Here is a 15682-nt window from a genome sequence, read left to right as displayed (position 1 = left end):
TTAACCAAAGCCTCGTTAAGCTTCAAACAAAGATTAGTGCAACTTACGAGGTTTCAAATAAATCCTCTTGCCTCAACCCACGAGTACGACTGTTTATCCCTCTACTCATTGTTTCTCTTTAGAGATTAGTGCAACTTATTAATGATTATTTTGTTACTGTATTTATTAACAAAGTGATTTTTTTTTGAGAAATGATATTTAAATATCAATTTTGTGACAACTTTTGCAACAACTTTCTCTCTTATACTCACATTATTTTTACTTTATCTTTCTATTGCTTTGATTTTCGTGTAAATATCAACTTTTTTTTTTTGTTGTAATAACACTCCACTTTTTTTTTTTTTTAATAAATAACTAGTAAAAGAGATACTCATACACATACAAACCCAGTAGCAAGTAAAAGCATCTACAGTAAAAGCATTTGAAACCATTTGAAATCAAACTTGATTTCCTCTTTTAAAACCATTTGAAAATCTTTTCCCACCGGCTGGTTTCAAAGAAGAAAAAATGGCTACCCTTCCGATTGTCCAATACGAAGAAAAGATAATCGAAACCGTAGAAAACAACTCCATCACCGTCATCATCGGCGAAACTGGTTCCGGTAAGAGCACTCAACTCTCTCAGATGCTTCACCGCCGCGGTTACTCCAAAATCGCCGTCACTCAACCTCGCCGTGTCGCTGCCGTCTCCGTCTCTAGGTCTGTATCAATTCCCTTTTCAACTTTCCAACTAACCTTAGCGCACGACGACATCGTTTTAACTCATCTTCCTTTCACAGACGAGTTGCTCAAGAGCTCGGTGTTCAGCTTGGAGAAGAAGTAGGTTACGCCATTCGATTCGAAGATAGAACTTCACGCAACACGCGCATTAAGTAATTACTTGTTTCATTCTCAATTTCTCAATTCGTGTGTTATAGTTGTTCATTGAGTCCATTCAATTTGATTCAATTTGATTTGATTAGGTACCTAACTGATGGTGTTCTTCTCCGTGAAAGTCTAGCTGATCCTGAACTAAATGATTATTCTGTTATCATATTGGATGAAGCTCATGAAAGGAGTTTGAACACGTAAGACACTTTCTCCTTTGTAGCACCGACACTTTAGATTGAAGGTGTGTCTCGTGTCTGACACAGATTATTGTCCAACAATATAATTACATTCAATTATACTAGTTTCTATAATTGTTATAGGTGTTTGTGTCATACATTTGAATTTTGGACAAATGTTGTTTCATGCAATTTGGTGATTTTGTGTTCAGAGATATATTAATGGGGCTTATGAAACGTTTGGTGAAAATTCGTTCCTCCAATCTCAAAGTGTTGATCACATCTGCTACGCTTGATGGTGATAAAGTATCGAAGTTCTTTCGAGATTGCCCTGTATTGAACATCCCTGGGAAGTTGTATCCTGTTGAGGTTCTTTATAGCAAGGAGCGGCCTGTGAACTATCTCGATGCAGCTCTTAAAACAGCTCTTGGTATGATGTGAAATTTTAACCCTATCTTCATTCTAACATAATCGGCTGTAACTAATAATCATACTGCATGTAATTAATTAATAATGTATTGTATTCTGCTTGTGTGTGTAAATAAATTTATAGTTAGGTAAACATTGTTGCAGAAATGTTATTAAGTATTTGCCTTTTTTATTACATATTGATAAAAGATAATGCGTTACATATCTATTTGACATATATTCATATTATCTCTCTAAAAAACTGGTCTAAGCTATTGAAAAGAGGATGACTATAGTTTAAGTTGTTGCTTATATGTAAATAAGCTGCCAAGAGAGGGAGACATTTTCAATCTTAACTTCAAAACTCGCATGTTCTTGAGATGTAAAAATCATATTCATTTTTTTTCCTCCTTTGCTGATTGAATGGCTGATAACTTTTCAAGTAGGAAGTTAGTAAAGGCTGTCAAGGTTTATAAGTTTAGACTTGTACTGCAACACACTCCATTTCATCTGTCTTATTTACTATATCTGTAATTTTGTTTCTTCCAGTTTTTCACGAGGGATTGGTTTTGCAGATATACATATACGTCAACCGGAAGGGGATATTTTGATATTCATGACTGGACAGGTGAACATTTTTGTTATATGAGTTTCCACTATAATAGCTTCTACTCTAGAGTGTAAATCTTAAACCCTTTAGTTTCTATTATGATGTAATTGTTGAACAAGTTTTGATGAGCTATATGCAGGATGACATAGAGAAGTTGGTAATGAAAATGGAAGAAAAAGTCCGTGCTCTCGACGAAGGTTCCTGCATGGATGCTATAATCTTTCCTCTACATGGTTCTTTGCCACCTGAATTGCAGGTAAGTAGTTTTTTTAATTTTATACAATCTTCATAATCGAAAGATTTGCTTATTCCAAATACAATCAGTCAAGGAAGAACCGAATAGTTTTTATAAAAAAAAAGGGAAGCACAGAATTGCTACTTTGAATTAGTACTTGTAATGTGCCCTATCCATGTTGGACATGTATCCATGTAGTATTATAGCTATGCCGTGTCCTGTAATTTTCCAGAGTTTTCGTATCCCCACTTCTTATTGTGTTGTATATTTGTATCAGTGTCTCGTGTTGTATCTGTTATTTCTAGGTATCAATCTTCTCTAAATTTATGTAATGTTGCATGTCTAATACATTACTAAGAAACTATTTTTGATATTATCTGGAAAGGCATTATAATTTACCTCTCTTTTTAGTTTGGTTTACATTGAACTCGATTAACTATCATACGTAAAATTTTCTTGGATACCAGTAAAGATCCCGTGCTCTTGCACAGGTTCGGGAAATGATGACAGAGGTGTGAAATTCCTTCATGTTTCATCAGGGAAAGATTTTTCTTACGATAAAAAGATAATTTGTCATTGAATTATCTCGAGAGGATTTATCCTAGTTCTTTCCTATTTCGACTTTTTACTTGCCTTATTTGCTCCATAATCATATGTCAATTGTCAAATCATTTTAGCTTGCAATGAACTCTTGAAATGATATTCATCTAGGAAAAACACAAAGTAAACAATTGTTGGTGTTTGATATATTTATATTATTAAAGAAAATTTGAAGGTTTTTCTACATGGATTCGAAACTCATGCATGTCTTATATAATCTTACAGGTGCGTGTATTTAGTCCTCCACCTCCAAATTGCAGACGAATCATTGTTGCTACAAATATTGCTGAAACTTCTTTGACTGTTGATGGTGTAGTGTAAGGGCGCTGTTTTTTTAGTTAAAATATTAAATTCAATCTAAATTTTAAACTTAACTTAATATATGCATACTAGTTAAGTTATATATCCTTGTGAAGATAAATTATTATACATTATTGTTTTTGCTGTTGCTGATATTACTCATTGCAGTAAATCAAATGGTTCTTATTTCTGTAGCCTGTTTATTTTTGTCTTAGTCAGAAAAGAGATTAAAAATGTTTTGAAAAACCCGAGTCCCTAAACTTCATTTATTGAATATGTGCGGACAAGGTACACGATTAAATCAATTCTGTGAATATCGGTTAGTGTTGCACCCATTAGAGGATGAAAATATTGTTGGCATAACAAGAATACAAATGTTCAGTATACATTGTAGCCAGTGATGTGTTCTATTTCTTTTTGGCTTGATTTGAAAAACCACATGCAATAGGATGTGTGGTTGCTTTTCTTTTGGACTGCATATGATTTGAGACATGTAACGATGCAGTTTTCAAATGCATGATGCCATTTTTTGTAATGATCAAAGAGGAAAAAAAACACAATGAATTTATTATTTTGCATTTTGAGGTGCAACAACAAATATGCTCTTCTTGCCATTTGAATTCGCCCTTGTAATTTGGAGTGTTTATGAGCTTTTGCTTCGTTTTGCTGTATCTTGGCAATTATTGTGTCCTTCAGATAAAGCACATCAACTTGTGTACTTGCAGTTTCTGATATTGTTTTTAATTAATTTTACGAATGTAGGTATGTTATTGACTCTGGGTATGTAAAGCAGAGGCAGTACAATCCATCTAGTAGGATGTATTCCCTTGATGTTGTTCAAATTAGCAAGTAAGCAATGAATAATTTCATATCTTATTGTGGCATGAAGCATCTACTCACTGATGCAATACTTTTTTATTTCTTTTATACACAAGCAAATCATATATGAAGTTCTATTTTATTGAACATAGTGTGGTTTATACCAACTAAATGCATCTCGAGTCATTTTTTATTACTGGAAACAAAAGAATCATAGACATTGGTTAAAAGGATTTTTGTTTCATTAACAATTACAACATCAGTTTTTTTTGTTTGTTGAAATAATGAATTCATAAGCTTTAAATTTAATGTACTTCTTGACATTGCAGAGTGCAAGCTAATCAGCGGGCAGGCAGAGCTGGACGAACACGACCAGGGAAATGCTACCGTCTATATCCTTCCCAAATCTACCATGATGAGTTTTTGGACGTTACAGTTCCTGAAATTCAGAGATCTTCTCTTGCCGGCAGTGTGCTTTACTTGAAGTCATTGGACCTCCCTGATATTGACATTCTCAAATTTGACTTCCTTGATTCTCCGTCACGTAAGATCTTCTTATAGTTTAAATGTAAATTGACTCCTTTGTTCCTTGCAGTATTAAGTGACTAAACAAGTCTTGTTGATCTTGTAAAGTTGCTTTTATGTTATCTCAGAAATTTCAATTTTTCGGCTCTTTTTTTCCTCTGCCTTTTCATTCATTCTTTCTTCATTTTTTGGGGGTGGGTGCGGGTTCGGGGTAGTACTTGGATTATATTGTTTTATGTAATTACTTCTTGTGCTAAAAACATTCTTCATCATCGTTCCTTGACATTTTAATAGGTTTTGCTCAAGTATAACTCGGTGATTGTGTAACCATGTTTTCTGCAGCTGAATCCTTACGAGATGCCTTGAAGCAATTATATCTGATTGACGCTATTGATGAAAATGGTTCAATTACAAGTGTCGGAAGAAAAATGGCTGGTACTTATTTCTTTACATTTTAGTGTTAAACTTTAAATATTGGGGTGGGGGAATCATGAATAATGCAATTTTGTTATCTTCATCATTTATACTTCTCTACTTTCCAATAAGGGGAACTACCGATTTTGGTTAGACATTTTTCTGTAATTTTTTTTTCCTTAGCACGACAATACTTTTCCAAAGTAAAAAAAAAAAAAAAAAACACACGAGTGTTGTAACTGAAGTTTAGATAAGTCATATACCATAGATATTTTGAAACCGACACAAGCAAATAAATTAAATTAAAAAAAAATTATACAATAAAACATAATAGTATACACACACATGCAATATACCATGGAACGCAACAATAAAATCGGACAGACAGACACCGCCGTGCCCGTCTTTCCGCTAGTCTTGATTAGAGCCTTTACTATTATACTTTTCTCCTATCATTGTTATGTTCATAGAAGTGTGTTTATTTCCAGGCTTGATGAGGAAAGTTATTCTCAGTTTTGACCATAAAACTTGTTCTTTTTTATCTATGCATTTTCCTAATCCAAATATTAAGGATGAGTACTTTTCTTGGTTCTCTGAGTTGTTTCTCAATTCAATGCAGAGCTTCCGTTAGAACCATCCCTGTCAAGAACTTTAATGGAAGCAAACAATCATGGTTGTATAACTGAGGCTTTGACTGTTGCTGCCATGTTATCATCTGAAACTGCATTGCTACCAGGGCAGAGGTTAGTGTTCTTCACATTTTCAATTAGACTGAAAAAGTTACTCCCTTTATCAAAAAACATGTGGTTACAATATCTTTCATGCTCTCATATAGTCACACTCTCTTAATAACATCAAGTCAAGCATGCTAAATAGTTTGGAAGGGAATAAAAAACATATCAATCAATTTTTTAGATGACTTAAATACCCTCAAGTCTCGTCTACTCTTGAAAGGAAAGGTGCAGGTTACTTGGTTTGGTCCAATTTAAAATGTTCATGCTAACTTCCCCTCTAAGGTGAACGACGTTAGCATTCCCTGTAAACAAGCACTAAAAATAGTTACTAATACTACAAATCAACCAAACAAAAGATAAAAGCCAAAAATATACAAATGATCCAGATCTTTTGTTTTCTTGAGGTTTGTACATCTATACATTGGCAAGGACCGAGTGGTTACAACATTCATTTTATGTGCAGCAAAACTGAGAAAAAGAGGAAACGTCCAATATCTAACCTTCCTGATGGTTCTGGCTTGGGTGACCACATCCAATTACTGCAGATATTCGAGCGTTGGCATCAAACTGATTATGACATTGGTTGGTGCAAAGATCATGGCTTGCAGGTACCGACATGCATTCTGGAATTTCTATGATCAAATGTATAAATTTGCGACGGAACTCTTGCATTGATGTTTGTTAAAATATTTAGTTAGAACGTAGGTTTCCAAACGTGGCGCTGTTGTGCATAGCAGTGTGGAGCAGCTGGTGGGTACAATTCTCCAACCCCGGTGTCACATATTGGAGGTGCGGCCATGGCGGTCACAATCACGGCCAGAAATCGCAGCCAAGAGTGATGCTGCATGGGCTGACCAGGAGAGGCACCTCAAAAACCCCAAAATATCCTCAAGAAAGGGACATTATAGAGGCCCCTAGGAGCTAGGCAAAACCCCATTGCACTGCGGTTTTGAGTAAGGGCTGCTGCTCCACCAATAACCGCGAAATAACGGTCTGATAGTTGCCGAATAGCCGATGCAGCTACCACTACACTAAATTTATTGTAAAATTCTATATTTTATTGGACTTTTTGGTCATTTCACCCTAAAATTCTCAATGGCAGCAAAATAGGGCACTCTTGGGTTTTATCATTTCTTCTCCTCCGATACAGATTCAACTCCTTTCCCTACCTTAAGCTGCTTCGTCTCCCCTCCTCACCTTGATCTAGTGGGTCCATTAAAAGAATCACTTGTATTGTTTATTTTAAATTCTTATGAGTTATTTAAGCCTTGGAGGCTAAAACTCGTGCCTTCACGTTGGGTTTGAATATTGGCAGCAATGAACTTTGGTAATTAGTTATGAAAGAAATGCTAAGAACCCTCTCCTTTTGACACTCTTTTATTGACTAAGATCAATGCGGGTCTTGCCACTTTGTGTGGGACCCACATTGATTTTTTTATTGCCTATAATCAATATGGGTCCTACCACTTTGTGTGGGACCCACATTGATTTAACCAAATAAAAGAGTGAGTGTTAGAGATTGTTGAAAATAGTGTTCTTAGCACTCCTCTCAGTTATGAATATGTCTTTAAATGTTGTGTATTCTTCTATATTTTAGCTTTTGTGTATGGTATATATTTTTGTATTGTTCGTAAGCTTTGACTTGGCGGTGCTACCCGCTATCCACCATTGACTACAACTACATGACACTACAAAGACGAGGCTGGGGTCTTTTGGCGCTATTGCTGTCGATCAGGGTCGAGACGAGTGTCCAAAAACAACCCTGGACTCACTTTCTTCTCACTTTTCAGAGTTAATGCTCTACACCCAGCCTCGCGACAGCCATTTGAACCACCTTTGCAGCCATCTCACCTTGCTGCTAGAGCCTGAGCTGCAATGGGCTATAGCCTATTCCGTTATTCTAGTTTCAGGGCTGACTGCTACCCGATATTGACAACCTAGGTTAGAACTTAGAAGGCTATAATATCCTTGTTACGCCCAATTCAGATGATATATCCTTAAGGGTCTGTTTGGAAGGGGGATATTGGGGAGGACTTGTTTTCCTTCTAAATTAAGCAAGATGTAAAATGTTTCTAAAAATGAATGAAGTGTGATTGAATTGCTATTTGATCATATATCATGGTATTCTTTCAATTTTTTAAAAATCTCAGATAAAAATTTATATATTTTATATATTTAAAATTAGACCTAGCCCTCCAAAACCCCCCTCCCAAACAGACCCTAAAAGAAATAATCTCATGGGTTATTGGGAAAGAAACATATTCCTTTTTTGTTCTTGATGAGCATGCGTACTTGCATTTTTATTTACTAATTTTCATACCGTACTATGATATGAAGTGATCTGCGTAAGCGCGCACACACACACATTTATTTAATTTGTATTTGTTCAATGCATAATATATGTAATTATTCTGGGATCAACTGAATGAAGGTGCGAGGAATGTCGTTTGCCAGAGATGTCCGTAAGCAGTTATCTCAGATAATGCAGAAAATCGCTAAGGGTATGTATTTTCATTTTTCTAAGTATTTTCATTTATGAAATTAAGAATGCGTTTCCAGATGCAATGAAAATGTTAGTAGCAAAAAGAACCAGCAGCATCTTATTTTTGGCACATTCATATGCCTGTTAATCCATCTCAAGTTTTTTTTTTTTATTTTTTTTTATTTTTTTTTTTAAGTTTAGAGTAAAAGTGGACTGTGAAATTCTCATTTTTAAATCGAAGCCAAGAATTAAAACTGAAATTTACATGGGGCATAATATAATTCCTTCCCGTTGTGTTACATATGTCCCAGTTTGGTTAAGTTGTATTGAATTAATTTTGAAACGTTGCTTTTAGCAGATTGAGCTTGATGTGTGATAGTATTCATCAAAAAGTAATTTTGTAAGAATTAGTTGTGGTTGGATAAGTATTTTAATTATTAAATACTATTGATTGATGTTTTTGGATGTTATGAATTATGATGGTTAATTTCCTGGCACCAATATCATTAACGGGAGGAAGTTTTCAGGGGAGAGTTGCCAAGCATGGCATGCTCTGCAAGTGTATAGGATTTATTTTCAGCTGCAAACCAAATGATAAATAAGAGTGAACAATAATAAAACTCGCACTTCTACCCAAATATGCACTATTCATAACACTAAGTTATATGGTTTGACAATAAAGCATTGCCACCATGAGAACAACTTTGTTATTTTTTCTTGTGTATAGGATTTAAAGCTCTTGCGGTCAAATAATTTACACAGCAATATTCAGTTTTAACTTATAACAATACAAGTCATCGTTCTTTATCATGCAGTTGCAAGAGTATATCTTTTGACAAAAATAGAGTTAACAGTATCCAAAAAAGGGAATAAAATGTAGAATTAAATTGTGGGGAAAAATTGCTTTCTCTTTTAACATTTCTTTTCCCATTTTTTTCATTCAAATTAGTGAGTCTTCCAGCTTGTTATCGTACATGTTCGTTCCTCTCCCACTTACATATATTTTAACTTTGCAATAGAACCGTTGGGTATAAGAACAAATGGGAAAGGGGAAGAGATCCGGAGGGATTATCGAAATTTGAGGAAGGCTTTATGCGTGGGCTATGCGAATCAGCTGGCTGAAAGAAAGATGCATCATAATGGTTATCGAACCCTAGGTTTCCAAGGCCAAGTAGTCCAGGTAATTAAAGTTTTATAGTCACTTATTCTTGCGTGTAAACATTACATTTATCTGTACCTCTGTTTCATGTTGTTTTAATATAATATCTCCCACGGATTATTTTACTGAAATCCATATTGAAGGAGTGACAATTGCTGAAATGCAACACAAAACAAAACAAAAAAGAAAGGGCTTCTATCACCGAATAGTGAAGGCTTGCTGTGAAATTGTGAAAGTTCAGAGCCAGCAGCTAATATTAGCAATTCCAACTAGATGCTTTGTTTGCAGACACCTGACTTACCTGAATCTTCTATACCAGGTACATCCATCATCTGCATTGAGCTCTGATGAATTTGGGAAGTTTCCAGACTATGTTGTATACCATGAGCTAATTGCAACACCACGACCATTCATGAGAAATGTATGTTCTGTTGAGATGAAATGGGTTATACCCATTATTAACAAGCTTAATACCTTAAATGTGTACAAATTAAGGTAACTCTCTTGGCATTAGAAACTTCTGGAACATATAGCAGAAAAATTCTTTCGTCCAAATCACTTCATGTTCCTTCAATATATATGTAACATGTTTAATGTTCCAGATGGCAATTTTTTCTTCTTTATTTGGGGTGAAAGGCGGGGATGGGGTTGTGATCAATGCTGACTCTAATTCCTTTGTCTGTAGTGGTGGTGGCATGGATCATTTTGAGGAGGAATCTGAGAGAAATATTCCAAATTTGCCCAAGAAGAATGTTGAGGTTGCTGCTGCTGCAGACGATAGTCAAAGTAGAATCCAAGCCGCCAGAGAACGATTTCTTGCTCGAAAAGTCAATAAGTGAGAACTGTTATACCTGTGGAAATGGTAATGTTGGCTTGTTGAGGGACAAAGTAGTTGGTAAAAGTTTCCGGAGAATGGGGAGTCGAATTACCTGACATTTCTGTTTTCCACATGTCGTTCCTTTTATGTGCTCTGATATTATCTCTGCTTCATCGTAATGCAACTGTCTCTTGCCAACATCAGAAGATTTAGCACAGAATACCTGAGACTGAGCATTGTACCATTCTGATATTTGTTGAATGGTTGAATGTATATTATACTTTTTGCTTATCCCCACTTGTCATGGAAATTTGCCAAGAGAGGAGAAAAAGGACATAGTGGAAGGCAAAGAAAGAGAACAACGTCAACAAGTTCCCTTGAACTTAATGTCAAACAATTCTGAGGGGTTTTGAAATGCAATTGCCATAACAGACATCAGATTGAGATATTTATCTCCGAGTGGCACTTTTCATAAAAGTATTATTTATTTGTTTGGTGGCAAGCCCGTATAGATTGAGATTTGAGATAGTTACCTAGCTGAGTTTGTATTTGAAGTTCGAAATAATAATTATGTATATGAATGAAACAAGATGAAATATTTCTTAGTTCCCATATCATGTTTATTCACCCGCTGGAATGTTACATATTCTAATCTATGATTATTGGATTGGATGTGCAATTTTTTTTGCTTATCATAATCTTTTCATGTTTGCAGCATATATATGATTAGATAAAAGATATCCCTAATGTATACCAGTGGATTCCTAGCAGCAGTGGGTAAATTCTTATGGAATCCAGTAAGTTATGTTGCTACAGACCTTTATTTGGTGGAATCTATTCCCAAATCAAAGAGTATTTTAACACTCTTACAGTAAGAGTGTGGTGACAATTATCAGAAATCAACCTACTAACAAATATCCTCTAAAAAAAACCTATATTTGATTTCTCGATTTAAAACCCCGGTTTGATTAAAAGAAAAAACATTGAATTAAAAAGCTTACATCAAGTTTATAACAAAAATGCTTTTAGATTAAAATACCTAATCATACATCATTTTAGTCCCAACCCTATTTTAAACAAGTTATTTTTGACTGCGCCTTATTAAACAATGCAAGTTTGTTGTGTTTTAACCATCTTAATCCACAGCAATAACGAATGGTTCTCAGAATATGTTGGTGCAGTTGAGGTATGACGTTGAATCTTGTAGTTGAGATCACAGGAAACAAACATACTTTCAAAGTTGGATGTTTAAAGCAGATAGAGCGGTACGAGTTTGCAGCATGGAGGGGAATCCAGGGAAAAAAAGATCACCGGAGTAAATTAAACAAGTAATTATGGGTTATTGGATTAAAAAAATAAACGGTTGAGATTTAGTGTCAACGAATTTGTTGACACATGATGTCAATAGATTCCGATACAAGAAAAAAGATCTAATATTTACTTCGAATTGTTTTTAGTTACACTTTGCTATAGCCTATGGCAATCTCGGCCAAAACATGTAAGGGAAAAATAAAATGCAAGAACTACCTGTGATATTCCATAGAAAAAACATGTTTGCAAATTTCATGAATACTTCATGGTCTTTGGATTTACATCAGTGCAATAACTGTAGAAGCATATGAACATTGGTTGGTAAGAATTTACTTGCATACAAAAGTGCCCCTGTTTTAAAAAATCAAGCCTTTTCATTTTCTTACATGTACTCTTATTATCTCCATTTTTTTGGTCAAATATTATCTCCATTTTTGGATAAAGGTATAGTGGTATAATATATGTATGGTACTAATAGTTGGTGAATACTTGTATAATCTTGCCAATTATACACAATTAGATTGAACCACAATAATTCTTAGCAGATAATCGATTATATAAACAATAAGATACTATCTAGAGCTGTATTTACATGCCTCCCTTTGCAGGTGGGAATTTTAACTATCATAACATGCCATGTTTGGTTGTTTTTCGAGTAAAATTTATTGTCTCTGCAATTGATTATATAAAAGTTAGAATTTATATCTTTTGATTTTAGAATTCATTTTTATACTCAAATTTATTGTTCAACTTATTTTTACATCAATACATTTAAACATAAATCATTTTCCCTTTAGATAGAATGAACTTCACAAAACAAATTTAGGAAGGTATGTGCAATATTAGGAAGCTCGCCAAACTAGACATGAAACTCATCATTGACTCCCTTCCTAAAATAAGTGTAGACTGTGGACCCAGAAAACTACACACGTACTGCAGATGGTGTGGTTCTCAGTTCTCACATGCTCTTAGGCCACCATTGTTCCACTTTTTAGAAGGAAAATGTTAACATATACCTCCATCACACTTTTTAAGGGTCTTAAATATTAATTTTTTTTTTATGAAAATTTATGTATTTGATGTATTGGAAATTAAACCATTTAACTTTTTTTAGTGAATAATTTCTTAATCTGAAATGCTTAAAGAATGTCCCGAAAGCCTAAGACATGGCTAAGATAAATCTTAAACTCTTGAAGAACTGTATTACTGCATTACTGTGATCAAGTTGTTCATGTAAATGATGTTCATGTCAACCTTGAGCTTTTTTATTTCGAAAAGTTATCAACCTCTTGGCTCTTTAAAAAATAAAATTTCTATAATTTGTTAAATAATAACATATGTATAAACCAAAATAAACTAATTAAATGATCTCTTAACTTATTTATATTTTATAATTTTATTTCGATTACCTTATGATTTTTGTTCCATCTTAATCCCTTAACCTAACTTAATGCTGTGAATTCGAATAATAAAATCACAACGATGAAACTTAGATGTTTCGAGTAAAGGAAATACTAATTAAAAAGCTTGCAAAATATTCTCAAGCAACAACAAAGAGATCTAGATTTAAGGGTGAAACAACACTACAAACATAGTCAAAGCAATAAAGATAAGAAAGAAGAGAGGATCAACACACCAATATTTGTTTAGCCAGTTCGAAAAAATTTATCCTACATCTTGGGGAAAGAGCAACTCCTCAATCCGCTATGAAATGAGTGATACAAAGAGGTTAAAAGAAATTAACTTACAAACTCACAAAGAACAACTAATTTCGACCCATTTTTCAAGTCACTCAAATCCACAATGAATCCAAAGAGAAAACAATAAAAAAAAAAAAAAAAAGTCCTTTTATCCTTTCTCCAATGAAATCTCACTATCCAAGGTGTTTGTGAAATGCTTTCCAACCCAAAGAACCTCTCACCAAAGACCCTCAACCCTAAAGTAATTTCATTTGGTTTACCAAGATTCTCTCTCTTGAAACCCTCTCAAAAAATTGAAGAATGAAGCCTTATATAAAAATCTGACTGAGCTGAAATCCTGCCCAATTTGCTTGGGTCGTGCCATGATTTGAAGCTTTGCGCATAGTACAATACTAAACCTAATCTAAAACTGTGTCATGATTTTCAAAATCGTGCCATGATATTTCTAGCGCCACGTTTCTCAAACCGTGCCTCGATTTTGCATAAACTTCAACATAAATTTGAGCCAATTTTCAACACTTATGTTCGTTATATTAGTCTTAAACTCTTAATGTATAATTTGTAAGTAAATATAAAATATAATACTTTTAGCATGACACATATTCCATTGTATTTTGATTTTTTATCGAAGGAAAAGCAAAGACATAAAAGAGGAAAACTAAGCAACTTGTTGCACAAACACCCCAAAGATGTGAGCAAGCAAGACAAGATCCATCTATGTAGAAGGGGAATTCCACAACTTCATGATGTCGACATTCTTTGCATCAAACATGGTCAACTAAAGAAGAGAGATGAACTTCCTAATGAGAGAAATCAAAGTTGCATGAGGGTGAAAATCCTTATGTTAGACACGTCACCATCGGTGATCAAGTCTGACGTTGACTTGGAGCATTTCATTGTTTAAATTATCTAAAAGAGATATGTTATTTGAACAACCATTTTTTGTGACAACTTATAAGACAATCAAAATATACAAAGCAATATTGGTATTGACACAAAAAATCAACACAATAGAGAAAGAAAGTAAAAAATAATATAGTATAAGAAAATTGTTCCAAAAGTTGTAATAAAATAATCGTATAAATATAATTTTTGAAATATCCCACTACTCCTCAATTTTGTTCCCTTTCAATTTAGGAGGATTGAAATGGAATCATGAATTACTCTGTTTTTTTAAATTATTAAATACAGTCCTGTCATTATTTATTTATTATTTTCCCTGAAACATCTCTGTTTCTTCACACGCTTATACGGTCTTTCTTTTGGTAAGTAAGTTTAACATTTCCCATTAAGTTGTGGGGATAGTTGCCGGTGCTTTTGTTGGCTAACAGAGACAGACTTGGCAATATGTTCGGTTGTTCATCAATGTAGTTTTCAAAGTCGTTTTCAATTGAAAATACAATGTAAATATGTTGATTTAGTAGATGCATTCAATGAGTGATCATTAAAATAATATTTTTTCAATTAGATGAATCTATAATATTTTTTTTCTTTATGGAAATATAATTTTCTAACCACATATTTGCTATCAGTTTTGGACTTGTATGTCCTATTTGCTTAAGCATCTAATTGTTTTACAAATATATTTTTTTTTTTTCATTTTTAAAATAAAATTCGTATAAAGAATTTCATATTTTGATTTTTCATAAGATTTATGTCATATAATTATGATTTAAACTCATCGTTTCATTCATTCAATTCTACTGTTTAAAATATTTGCTCGGCTCAATTTTATTCTATTATATTTTATTTCATTCGGATCGATTCGACTCATTTTAAAATATAAAAAAAAAAAAAAAACAATTATTACAAACAAGTCTTCTCCCACGGATATTTTACCATTAGTGCTCGTGCTTGTGGTCCAGCAATTCTCACGTTTTTGTCCATTAGATTGAATGAATGGGAGTCCATTTTCCTTTCTCATATGTCACCATTCTTATACCGTAAAAGACAATGGAAAGTACTTTTTAGCATCTACAAAAACTGATCGTGGAACCGGAAGGACAATAATGACAGAGTAAGCAAGAAAATCAGGTTAGCTCCCGACAAAAAATTCATCATCCCTAAAGTGGGCCAAATATTGAAAGAGATGAGTATATGGTTCTAATTTGTTTAACGATTACTTTCTCTTATCTTAGTTATAACACTAATCTGATATAATAATATATTTTTTTTAAATAGTCTATTGGTCGGTCTCACACATTTTAAATATGGAAAATTTCGATGTTAAAACTCAAACCTATGCATATCATGGATGAATGTTATTTTATATAACATTCATTAAAAATTAAAATGAAGATAGGTAAAATTATTATTGTCATTTCTTAACTTACTTTTTTGGAAAACAATTTATTCATTTATCTTTTTTCATACCATTTTTATCTTTTTGATCAATTTGCATATGAATTTTTATGATTCAAATCCATAGTTTTATTTTGACACGAGCTCTTGGTGTTCAAAGTCTCTAATCCGTCTTTCTTAATTCATATAAATTTTAGATTTAATGATTGAAAATCGATATGC

The 15682-nt window shown here is 33.5% G+C and overlaps 1 protein-coding gene across 2 annotated transcripts; it reads left to right on the top strand.

Moving 5' to 3' along the window:
* The first annotated feature begins 404 nt into the window (after positions 1–404).
* Positions 405–10760, top strand: LOC25501723 (probable pre-mRNA-splicing factor ATP-dependent RNA helicase DEAH4). 2 transcript variants are annotated; one of them, XR_003008085.2, is made up of 16 exons: positions 405–698; positions 779–871; positions 962–1066; positions 1258–1475; positions 2029–2081; positions 2203–2319; positions 3124–3215; positions 3961–4047; positions 4347–4561; positions 4885–4977; positions 5576–5699; positions 6154–6298; positions 8122–8191; positions 9192–9352; positions 9475–9650; positions 10017–10159. XR_003008085.2 is itself a non-coding variant. In XM_013591081.3 (16 exons), the coding sequence occupies exons 1-16, from the start codon at positions 508–510 to the stop codon at positions 10168–10170; spliced, it is 2094 nt and encodes a 697-aa protein (XP_013446535.1). In that variant the 5' UTR covers positions 408–507; the 3' UTR covers positions 10171–10760. The 2 variants fall into 2 exon arrangements, 1 of the variants encoding a protein (XP_013446535.1); XM_013591081.3 differs by lacking the exon at positions 9475–9650 and adding an exon at positions 9651–9826 and having other exon boundaries at positions 408–698; positions 10017–10760.
* Positions 10761–15682: the final 4922 nt, after the last annotated feature.

Source organism: Medicago truncatula, chromosome 8, assembly GCF_003473485.1.
Source record: "Medicago truncatula cultivar Jemalong A17 chromosome 8, MtrunA17r5.0-ANR, whole genome shotgun sequence".
Classification (NCBI taxonomy): Eukaryota; Viridiplantae; Streptophyta; class Magnoliopsida; order Fabales; family Fabaceae; genus Medicago; species Medicago truncatula.
The sequence above is the reverse complement of the archived record's forward strand: the minus strand, read 5'-3'. Positions and strand labels throughout refer to the sequence as shown.

Coding starts and splice junctions, on each gene's coding strand:
- LOC25501723 (XM_013591081.3), top strand. CDS start 508: ATGGCTACCCTTCCGATTGTCCAATACGAAGAAAAGATAATCGAAACC. Junction 872..961: donor TCACGCAACACGCGCATTAA/GTAATTACTTGT, acceptor TGATTTGATTAG/GTACCTAACTGATGGTGTTC. Junction 4,048..4,346: donor GATGTTGTTCAAATTAGCAA/GTAAGCAATGAA, acceptor TTGACATTGCAG/AGTGCAAGCTAATCAGCGGG.